The 12,409-nt window shown below is 37.0% G+C and overlaps 1 protein-coding gene across 3 annotated transcripts in view; it reads right to left on the bottom strand.

The window, feature by feature from the left end:
• Positions 1-320: 320 nt before the first annotated feature.
• Positions 321-12,409, bottom strand: part of LOC150103276 (protein O-mannosyl-transferase Tmtc3-like) — a 267,650-nt gene continuing 255,561 nt past the window's right edge. For all 3 annotated transcript variants that reach the window (XM_090397332.1, XM_090397333.1, XM_090397331.1), the window contains exons 19-22: positions 6,251-6,371; positions 5,370-5,471; positions 5,076-5,159; positions 321-3,356 (exon numbers count right to left, since the gene is read on the bottom strand). In XM_090397332.1, the coding sequence (XP_090253458.1) occupies positions 3,072-3,356; positions 5,076-5,159; positions 5,370-5,471; positions 6,251-6,371 (592 nt within the window). In that variant the 3' untranslated portion in view covers positions 321-3,071. The remainder of the gene's footprint in view (positions 3,357-5,075; positions 5,160-5,369; positions 5,472-6,250; positions 6,372-12,409) is intronic.

The raw sequence follows: 12,409 nt of genomic DNA, 5'->3' as shown, positions 1-12,409 counted from the left end.
ACTCTTATATCTTAGGTTACCTTATACTACTACTAGAGGGCAGTAGTATAAGATAACTACACAGTTAGTTGCAATCAACGTTAGCACTGCCCTCTAGTGGTAGTATAAGGTAACTAAAGATATAAGAGTTATAAGTGCTTCTAATTAAATAAAAAAAAATAAGTGAATTTCAGTATGGATTATTATTATTAAAAATAACTGAGACATAAGCAACAGGAAAGAATAATATGGTCATTTATTCTCTGTAAAAGATTCACATGTACAATCATCAGCATTTTACACATAACTGCAGTGAAATTTCTCGGTTTTTTTTTTTTTTTTTTTTTTTTTTTTGGCACAGGAAGTTGCGCGCGCGGTATTGCAAAAAGGGAAGGTATTCAAGCTCAAGATATCACAACTGGTACCTGCTAGTAGAAATACAAAATATACAGGAATATGCTCGAACTGGGCTGTACACCTCAAAGCACCACGTTACGCGATCTCTCAAATAAACCAGCAGCAATATGTAGAGAGAGAGAGAGAGAGAGAGAGAGAGAGAGAGAGAGAGACAGAGAGATAGATAGAGGAAGAGAGATAGAAAGTTGACTAATTGCAAATATCACAGTCTGGTAAAATTTTGTTGTCATATTTATTCCTATAGTCCATAGGTATTTAAACCTCGTTTTGAATTTCGTATTTCCATAGAACAGAAAGAGAATAATATACTTCTTGGCACCAATCATGACATATCATAGACGTAATTATGTAAACATATTAGCTTCTCAATAATTTCAATTCCTAATTCTATTTCAGAACTTTGTATTACGATGTACAAGCATAGGAGGCATTTTATGTCCTCCTAAAATGTTTTTTAATATTATATTCAAGTTTTTTAAACATTTATTCAGAATATGAAGAATAAAATGAAACAAACCCATAAGAAACTTCATTTTTAAACCATACTTTACTGAGTAGTGAGTGTTAGATTAGTAAATGGCTTATTTTAGTATATTTAGTGCTGCCATCTGTTGATAATGTACGAATTTTTAATTTCGTATAAAAACCTAGAAAAACTGAGCGGATACTTTTAAATAAAATAAGACGAGACAGGTAGAAGGCCGATACTGGTTTCAGCAGGGCTACTGATTGATCACATATGACAGCTAGTCACTCATTCATTTCTCTAAGGAACAGATTGACTTTGATCCTGTAACTGAAAAGATTATGAATGGCAGTTGAGTTCTTCAAATGACCTCTGGCAGTTTTTTTTTTTTTTAGATTCTTAAAAGAAAGGGGATTTGTCGTGAAGAACAAAACTATAATAATTCAGCTATGTTGAGCAGAACTGCCATAAATGAGTTTATAACCAGATAGCTCATTTTTCAGCTTATATAATTTAAAATGCGAAAAAAAAAAGATAATCAATTTATATACTGAAACGGACTCATATGTCAATACTTATATACATTGATATGCCATCGCAGTAAATAAACAGTTGTCTAACAATGCAGCGACACCTGCCGGAAAATCGGATTTTTCAATCAGTGAATATAACTACTAGAACTACTTTTGTCTCTTCTTTTTTTTTTAATCTTGCCACTTGTCTCTTAGCTGTATTTTTTTTCTAAAGCGACATAAAATCATATAATACTTATGCGGCACATATTGTACATCGTAAAAACTGCATTCATTACATTCAATTCATCTTTTTTTATGTTTATGAGTAAGCAAATAAGAATACTACAATCGACTACTGTTGAGTCAATATAAAAACATTATTGTCATTTTACACATGTCGTTGTCGTTGCTTAATTTTGAATATGGGAACTTCCCAATTTCATAGCAAAGCATACTATCTATTGGCATTTTTACTATTATCCTAATGACTTTAAAAGATCAAAAAAGCATGCTTTAAGTAACGAAGATACCCCATTTTTTCGTAGTACAGTTTAATCTTTCACACGTATTTAAAAATAGTGTTCCATTCTAATTACCACCAATTAAGTAAGTTTGGGATTTCTTCACCTCATGCAGGATAGAGCGAGAGAGAGAGAGAGAGAGAGAGAGAGAGAGAGAGAGAGAGAGAGAGAGAGAGAGAGAGAGGGAGAAGAAAGAATGCACGGGCCAATTTGCACAAATATTTGTGCTTTCTATCAGTAGGCATCTGATATGTATAAAATGATCCGCTAAAGTGTTTATAATACACCTTAGTATCGTTTACGCAAAAAGGTCAAGCCAAACGCTAAGAGGTCACACATCTATTATATACATTACATACCTAGAACTGGCAAGGCAGCAGAAGTGTGGATTTATTTTACATTTTTTTCGTGTAGGCAACTTTTTTAAGGTTTATCAATGTTCTAAAAATTTTAATCAGTACAAAACCATTTTTTTTTTTTACCGAAACTGATTCGTATATTTCGGTTCTGTAGCGAGGATTATTATATTCATCATACAGTTTGCAATTTTATGCAAAAATTCATAACCATTACTGAATGGATGCATAAAATTAGCCAATAAACCATAAAACTGAAGGCCATTGGATATATTTTCGTTTCTATTGTTGTTGTAAGTCTATTAAAAGTTTCACAGATAATTATGGGTATTCCATGTTCTAATTAACGGCTTAATATATTAAGGTGGATTTCAAGCTTATCACTTGGCCCTCACCACTCCATCGAAAGACACAAACAGATCAAACTGTTATAAGAAAGAGAGATAACACCAAAGTTTGTGATCTAATGGCATTTCAGTATCATTCACGTAAATGACGAGTTCGGGAAGAATCCATATAAAAAGGATGCAAACCTTTGTCTTTAACACGGGAAGTACAAATTAGGCCTTTATATCTTGTTCCGGTTGGGAGCACCACACATCGTAACACAGTCATTATTAAGTTTATTTTTCTTCATTGCAATCCCACATCTCGACACCGGTGGTTGTTGGCACCAACCTGAGCGACATCTGGTGGTGCGTAGAAAAAAAAATCGTGTCACGGATAGAGATCAGCAATGCTTTTATCACACTATCACGATTGAATCGTGTTTTCACCAAGAAGCACAAAATATTATCCAATCACGCGCACTTAGAGATCACCTAATAGTGGGGGAAGACGCGAAATGTTGTAGGACGGCAGAATCAGGTCCGCTATGAAGTTCCTGCTCGATCCCTTGTTGATGTAAAGGATTTTGCTTGTTGATAAGGTCCCGCGTAACTTCTAGGTGTTGTCTGATATAATCCACATTCGGATGTGCTTCTGTTGCTTGAGCGAAGCATTGTTCCGCCCGTCGCAGTTCACCTCTTTCCACATACACCACGCACAGATTGTGTAATCCCTTCACGTTGTCTGGATCGATGCTGAGAACTTTCTCATAGCACTGCAAATAGAAGGAGAAAAAAACATTAATGCCTTTGACTAGCTTGGTTACACACAGAACAATAAGAAACGGCCCTCTAGTGGCAATAATAGGAAACGAAAAAAATAATAATTATTTACTTGTTTTAATTAAATGCACTAAACTTCTTTAAAGATAAAAATTGGCGAAATTAATTATTATATTTATTAAATCTGCTATATAAATTATTACTAAATTTAATAATAATTTATTAACGCTGTATTTAAAAATCTAACAAAACAGATTAATAATATAGAATAAAATACAAAATACTGATTTCAATACAGCCCTATAGTGGCAATAATAGCAATAATTACTATTAAAGTTTTTTTGAATTCAATGCATCGAACTTCTATATTAATAAATAAATACAGAGATTTATTTTGATATTTATATTATTTCATATAAATTATTATCAAACTTATAATAATATCAATATAATGCTAAAAATGTTATACTTCAAAAATCAAAGTAAAACACATTAATTTTTTATTCACACCATTCAGATGCTGAACTTCCAGCCACAATATAAGATTCTGGTGCAAAGTTCTTAATTCAGGTGTTAATCAACCGTGAGATGCGGTGATTAATATACTTGGTGGGTAATGGATGGCAATGCTGTAGCCAATGAAGTTCTAACTGAGGCTCGGCTGTTGCTGTTACCCTCTTGCCATGATCAGAGAGAGCATTAGTAGCTCAATAACACCTTATCCCTACACTGCCCTCTACAGATAACGGGAATGATGAAAAGCATTCTTGCTTTGCCCCTTTAAGCCAGTCCTTATGAGGACTTCCTAATTCTGAAACTTTTCACCAGACGTAATGTTTGGTAAAATCATACCTTGGCACAATTCTATCAAATATCTGGGAGTTCATCTTGATAGACGTCTAAATTTCAAGTCACATATAGATAGTGTCGCCACTAAAGCAAGTCAGACCACAGCACAGCTATATCCACTTTTCAATAGGAACAGCTTCCTCTACAAATCAGTGATCAGACCACAACTAACTTACGTCTCTCCAACCTGGGGTCACTCAGCTGAAAGCAATATCAACAGACTACAGACAATCCAGAATAAATGCCTAAGAATGGCATTTAATGCCCCGTAGTTCATCAGAAACATCCAATTACACAAAAAAGCCAATCTTCCAGATATCAAGACCTACATGATGGACATTGCAGAGAAATTCTTCACAATCACAGATAATCAGCTAATTCGACAGGCAGCCGGCTACAAACTCTGAGATCGTTTCAAACATAAAAAACCGAAATCCTCCATCGCAAGAGAAAGCTGATACAGCCTCAATGCTCACAATGAGCGGGTAAATTACCCACAATAATCGCACAAACTAAACTCCACATGATGGGATGAAGAGTCAAGGACTCAGTCCATCAACCAATTAAGTTCAAAGTTCCTAATTATGAACTTTCCTATTAATTTCGCTTATTTAATTAAGAACTTTAATTAATTTTTACATTTTTTAAATTTAAATCAATGTGGGAGGTGTCATTAGACAATGGCTTTCTTTAAGTAAAGATAATATTTAAAAATCCCTTCTTTACTCTATCGCTAATTAAGACAACCAAATAACTTCCTAAACTTAGAGTGGTACTAGCATGAATTAGCGGGGGGAGGAGGGGGAGAGAGAGAGAGAGAGAGAGAGAGAGAGAGAGATTCAACATTTTAATTAGTTCTTTACCTCTTCGGCTGCTTCTAGATCACGTAGATGAGTTATGTGAATGTCAGCTAGTAGAATCAATCCATTGACGTGGCTCGGATGGTGCTAAAGACAAAGATATGAATGTTAAATTGGAATTTATTAGGAGATGTCTGTAACAAAAACAATATATTGCAATGTCTCTTTTCCGTATGATTTGGGACTAGAAATAGTTGGAAGAAAAATACTAAAGATATGACGAGATTTACACGTGGATGTAAAATGTTAATTAAGAAATATGTCTTATATTAATGACAAAAAAAATTTTCTATTTACCTGTAAAAGTTGTTTTAAGTAACCAATTGCTTCCAGCGGCCTATGTTGCTCCGATAACAAAAGAGCCAAATTAAATAAAGCACCCCTGGAATTGGGTTGCATCTAAAATAGAAACAGTTTTATTTTAATCCCAACATTAATTCATCAGAAATACAAACAGCAAATTATGTTAGAAAGCAATCTATGCTCAAAATCAAACGAATAACAAAAATCTAAAATCCTCTCGCGTAGTTAAAGACAAAATGATGGCTTTGAATGATTTGATAAGTCTGTTTTTGATTATTCAACAAGAGATTTTCCCTGAAAGCATTGATTCGTTGACAGATTCGATCTCAACTCCGTGATGGCTGAAGGGTAGAGTCAAGTTACCCACCCATCTTCAAAAACGAAAATATTGATTAATTATTTTAATATATTTTTATTTTTTTTAATTCAATATGACGTGTTGTTGAAGCTCGTATCAGTTATTATTATGAAATAACTTTAACTAATTCATTCAAAATTTCAATCTCTCTCTCTCGGACTGAAATGTTTCAGTTACGAATTCCGATACTAACTTGGTCGACATATTAATAAAGTTACGTTCAGGTATGTCATCAGTTTTGCCTAATGATTTATTGATGGCAAAAGGTCTTCGCTCCATAGCTTTTCCAATATGTGCACCGTTCATTTTATGAATCATCAATAATACACACGCACACTGGATCAATATAACTTAAGTATTGTAAACGGAGAACTTCCAATATTTCATGTTCTACAGAGCTTTAATCGGAAAACTCCACTGATTACTATTTAAAACAAATTCTAAAGCAATACGCAAATTAGCTAGGCTAATTCTGCATCGTTTTTATAACGAGTTAAGTCTAATTCGAAATACTTACTTGAACTGCTTTTCTGAACCACTGTTCGGCACTTTTCACATCATTATTTTCCACTGCAAGAAGTCCTAAATTGATGTAAATCCTTTCGTTCTGTTTCCCTTGTACGACCATTCTTTCTAGCCTGGTTAAAAGAAAGATAACGTATTTTATTTGAATATTGATCACTAAACTACAATTTTTATTTAATTTTAAATAATTTTATTCTAAAATAAACGCATCGTTGCAAGCAACCTTTATATCATTTGAAAATTTGGAATATGAAATTGTCCTCACTATGACACTGAACGTAAATTTGAAACGTTATGTAGAATATGCGACTAATCGATTATCCTCTTTCTGATTGGATAGTCGATCAAATACTAAACATGAAACATAACAGAGTTTCATGTTTAGTATTTGCAACTTTGTAGTTTTTTTTCATTGAATAGCACAATGCAGTCAAATTAATAAATATTTAATCATTAATTAATAATTTAATTAATAAGCATTTAATTAATAAACATTTAATCATAATCAAATATTTATATCATCATTCATTATTTTGATTTTTTATTCAAAAATAATTTATTATAATTTTTTAAATAATATTCTTAATCTAATTTATATACCAAAATAAAATTTAGATCGTAAATCTATATTAAAATTTGTATATTCAATAATAGCATGTGATGGACTTGTGGAAAAAATGGCGGCCCGTATGTTAGTGTTTTGTGTCGTGTATTATTGATGATAGAATTAAGTCAGATGAGTCATTGTGTTGTTAATTAGTGGCGATAGTTTTTGAATGAGGTAAGTGTTCTTCATTTTCTGAGGTTTTTTTTTGAGGTGTAATATTTGCTACCGATGCTGGTAGATCGATTTGATCTACGGGATATATACATAGAGTAAATTTTATGCTGGTAGACACCTAAGAGTGTCTACGGGATTTGCTAGTGGACCCTCAAAAGTCCACAGGATTATCTTTGCCTGCTCGGGCACCTGAGGGATCTCTACTCTTTCTCCATCTGTGTCTCAACACATTTTAATTCTTGAAATGGAAAAACTTCTGAATGAGACCAAATTCGAAGAAGTTTACAGGGAATTCCTCAGACTGGGAAAGCTACTGAGTGATAATTGGCCGGGAAAAGTTAAACTGTATGACACGTTTCCCCCCGAATGTGTCTCAGACGCTGTCGCTGAAGATCATTTAGAGTCGATGCCTTCTACTCCTTCAGACTTTGTAGAAGTGCGTGCTCGCAAAGTTGTCGCTGAAGATCATTTAGAGTCGATGCCTTCAGACTTTGTAGAAGTGCCTGCTCGCAAAAAGCGAAGAACAATAGAAGAACCGCACAATGACAATACTGTAATGGAACAGGATTCTCAGGGTTCGGTCGACGCTACTTCTCCCAAAGAAAAGGTGCCTCCGGTCATCCTTAGAGAAAAACAAAAGTGGGCAGCTTTACGATCCACAATGTCCAATCTGCATATTGGCTTCATTAAGGCCAAAAACATGGATGAAGGCATAAAGATTCAGCCAGCAACAGTGACAGACTATAGAAGGTTGACCAAGGAACTGGACGACAGAGGCATTCAGTATCATACCTTTGCGCTCAGTTCAGAAAAAAATTTAAAAGTAGTCCTTCGTGGTGTCTGTGAAGACATTGACACAGCAGAAATCGCTGCTGACCTAAATTCTCAGGATCTGCCACCAGTCAAAGTGAGCAGAATGTACAAAACAGACAAAACTCCCATGCCATTAGTCCTTGTTGCGATTCACAAAATATATAAGGATATCTACAACTTAAAAACAGTCTGTGGTCTCATCGTTACACCGGAACCACTCCGTAAAAGATCATCTTCTGGGCAGTGCCACAGGTGCCAAAAGTTTGGCCATGCCCAGAATCTATGCAGAGCAGAATACAGATGTTTAAAATGTGGAGACACTCACCCAACCAATACCTGCACTAAGCCAAGGACCACCTCGGCCAAATGTGCCAACTGCAGTGGCCCTCATCCGGCGAACTATAAAGGATGTACTCAACACCCAAAGAACAGACGGATGGAGACAATCAGTCAGCCCTCCTCCTACAGTACAAGAACACCAGCGGCCCAGACATCAAAACCGGAGACTCAGCGACCACAGTCGGAGACCTCCAACCAAAAGCAAACAAGAAGTTATGCCGATGTGACCCGTACAATTAGGCCAATTCCAGAACAAAATCAATCAAGAGCACCTAAAAACCTAACAGCTATTATCACGGCCTCACTAGCAAACATGCTACAAAATTTTAGCCTATCAAATCCCACTGAAACTTCCACTAAAAGATTTCTTCGTGAAACACAGGTCATCCTCACAGCTCTCATAAATGAATAGTAACAAACTCATTCCAGCATCTCTTCAAATAGTTGCTTGGAACGCAAATGGCCTCAAAAATAAAATCCTGGAACTCCGTGCCTTCACATCTAGGTATCAGCCAGATGCTATTCTAATCAGCGAAACTCATCTAAGACCCTCAGACAACCCTACAATAAGGAGCTATCACCTATACAGAAATGACAGACTACTCTACAGAGGCGGTGGCACTGCCATCTTCATTAAAAACTACATTAAGCACCACTCTGTGAGCATTCCTTCAACCACTAACCTTGAGATCACAGGAGTGGAAGTAGTCACCAGCTCCACTGGCAAACTGAAAATCTACTCAGCTTACAACACTCCCCAAAAATCTCTACTTCACTCAGATCTAAATGCCATCTTAGGCATCAGAGGGCCCACCATTATTGCCGGGGATCTGAATTCCAAGCATCCTGCGTGGAATTGTTCAACCACAAACAAGAATGGTTGCATCCTTTTCAATTACTTAGGATCAAGCAACGCTGTTGTGGCAGGCCCCACCGAACCAACTCATCTCAGTACGTTCGGCACTGCTGACATCCTGGATATAGCTATCCTGCAGGATATTAAACTTCAGTACAGTATCATATCTATGAATGAACTATCATCCGATCACAATCCAATTCTACTGCAGCTAGGAAATCAGGAATTCCTGTGTCCTCCTTCTCACTCCTACATTGTATGAGAAAGACTGTCAGCAGCACTCAAGGATTATATTGGACCTGTTCCTCACATACGCACAAAAGAAGAAGTAGAAACTGCAGTTACAAATCTCACACAACAAATTAATTCTGCTATAAAGGTAGCTTCCTCCTACAAATCTGCCCGCAAGCCAGATCGCTTGCCTGAAGACATCATGAACTTAATCAGAGATAAAACCAGAGCTCGAAAAAGATTCCGCAACACGTGTGCACCACAAGACAAAACAAATCTAAACAGACTAAATGGGGCAGTAGGAGATGCACTGAAAGCTCACAGAGACTATGTATGGGATGAAAAGTTATCCTCCATTTCACCTAGTGATCACTCCATCTGGGGACTACTGAAAAATACCAAAAACAAAGGCAGATCCCTTCCCCCAATATTAACTGATCAGGGCCTTGCTCACACAGATGTGGACAAAGCAGAGGTTATAGCGCACAGCTTGGAAGAGCAATGCAAGCCTTCGTATGGAAACCTTGACTTTGGCCACATACATAAGATCCACAGCAAGGTCAGACACTCACTCAAACTTCCTATCACCAGCACTGACCATATTGCATCAACATCACCTGCTGAGATATATGACATTATTAAAAATCTAAAGAACAAAAAAGCTCCTGGACCAGACGGCATTACTAATCGTGTGATTAAACTTCTGCCCCGGAGGGCAGTAGTGTACCTGACCAGTATAATAAATGCAATTTTAAGATTTCACTATTTTCCTTCCACCTGGAAACTGGCTGACGTAATTCCCATACATAAGCCAGGCAAAGACTCACACCTACCCCAAAATTATCGTCCAATCAGTCTCATCTCAAATCTGGGTAAGGTTGCAGAGAAGGTCATCCTCTCACGACTTCAGACCTCAACAAATGACCTAAACATCCTTCCAAAAGAACAGTTTGGTTTTAGGCAACACCATAGTACTACCCAGCAAATCCACAGAATTGTTGAATACATCACAACCAGCTACAACTGGCGCCAGTGCACAGGTGCTGTTTTCCTAGACTTATCCAAAGCATTTGACAAAATCTGGCATTTTGGACTCCTGCACAAGCTTATCTCAGCCGGCATCTCACCTAAAATGGTTCATTTAATCCACTCATATCTTCAAAATAGATCAATGCAAGTAAAAATCAACGGTTCTACATCCTCCCAGCGCCACATCTTTGCTGGAGTGCCGCAGGGATCTCTACTGGCTCCATTGCTGTTCTCTGTATACATGTCAGACATCCCACACAATCCGATGACTTCCATTTTGGCCCTATATGCAGACGATACGGCAATACTATCCAGATCTCTCAGACCCCTTTTCATTACCAGAAAGCTTCAAGAAAACATTCTAAAGCTGGAGGGTTGGTTCTCTAAGTGGATATTGGAAGTCAACCCCCAGAAAAGCTCAGCCGTTCTTTTCTCAAAAAGGCCAATGTTTCCTGTAGGAGATTTGTTACTATTCAATACTAAAATTCCCTGGAAGTCAGAAACAAATTACCTGGGTGTAATTCTCGACAAAAAGCTATCTTTCAATCAACACATCAAGTCTGCATGCACAAAGGCATCTAAAGCCATAGCACAGATCTATCCGCTAATTAATAGAAATAGCAAGCTCAGCAACAGAATCAAATTGCAGCTATACCAGTTGACGATTCGTCCTATAATCACCTATGCCTCTCCGGCCTGGAGCCACACCTCTAATGCTAACATCATCAAAATACAGCGAGTGCAGAACAAATGCCTGAGAATGATTTTGAACGCCCCGTGGTATGTTAGAAACACTCAACTCCACAGAGACACAAATATTCCCTATAATTTCTCTTTTCTACTATCCTTAGCCACCAAGTTTTTCCTAAAGACGTCCACACATCCCAACGATTTGGTTCAACAAGCTACAGCATACGACCCAACGGACATATTCAAATATAGAAGACCAAAAGCTATATTGGCCTCCTTTAGTGATGCATAATCTCCATGCCCAATCAGGGCGATCATTCTGCTCATAAATTTTACCTTCACTGCAACCACAACAGATAGCGGGGAATATGAAAAGCATCTTGCTTCACCCCTAAAGACATAAATGTCAATTGTCAATTGTCAATAATAGCATGTCGTTTCCCGTGTGGTGGCTGGAATAAGAATAGCACCAATGTAACCTGTGCGCACCAATGCAAATCCAAGCATATCGTAAGAGGCGACTAAATCGACGCTGAGATTCGAGAGTTTGAGTTATAAAAAAATAAAAATTTTAGAAGAATATATTTTTTAAAATTTTCAAAAAATATATTCTTAATCTGATTTATATTAAAAGTAATTGATTATAATTTGTTTTTAAAAATATTCTTAATATAATGTATACACCAAGATAAAATTTAGATCGTAAATATATATTCAAATTTGTTCAATAATAGTCATGTCCCGGGGAGGGTGAGAGGACTTCCAGGGTAACAAATGGCAATGCTCTAGCCAATGAAGTTTTAACTGAGGCTCGGCTATTGCGGTTACCCAGCCATGACTAGAGCTTTTTTAGCTCAATAACACCCCATCCACACAGATTTTCTTCATTCAGATGACGGGATAAAGAGTCAAGGATGGACTCAGTCCATCGCCCAGTTCTTATCTTATAAGAACTAAGCCATGTCCCGGTTAGCTGGATCGACCGTGAGGTGCGGTGATTAATAATTAATACCCTTGGAGGGTAATGGATGGCAATGCTGTAGCCAATGAAGTCCTAACTGTGGCTCAGCTATTGCTGTTACCCTCCTGCCATGATCAGAGCTTTAATAGCTCAATAACACCTTATCCCTACACTGTCCTCTACAGATAAGGGGGAAGATGAAAAGCATTCTTGCTTCGCCCCTTTAAGCCAGTCCTTATAAGAATAAGCCATGTCCCGATATGGTGATATGTAGCGTGAGATCCAGGGTAACGGATGGCAATGCTGTAGCCAATGAAGTTTTAACTGAGGGTCGGCTATTGCTGTTACCCTCCTGCCATGACCAGAGCTCATAGCTCAGTAACACCCTATCCTTACATTGTCTTCTACAGATAACTGGGAATATGTAAAAAAGCCTAAATATCTGTAACTA

The sequence above is a fragment of the Typopeltis vanoorti genome, chromosome 9, assembly GCF_054136105.1.
Source record: "Typopeltis vanoorti isolate ZY-2024b chromosome 9, IOZ_Tvanoo_1.0, whole genome shotgun sequence".
NCBI lineage: Eukaryota > Metazoa > Arthropoda > Arachnida > Uropygi > Thelyphonidae > Typopeltis > Typopeltis vanoorti.
Note: the sequence above shows the minus strand (reverse complement) of the source record. Positions and strands in the feature narration are given on the sequence as shown.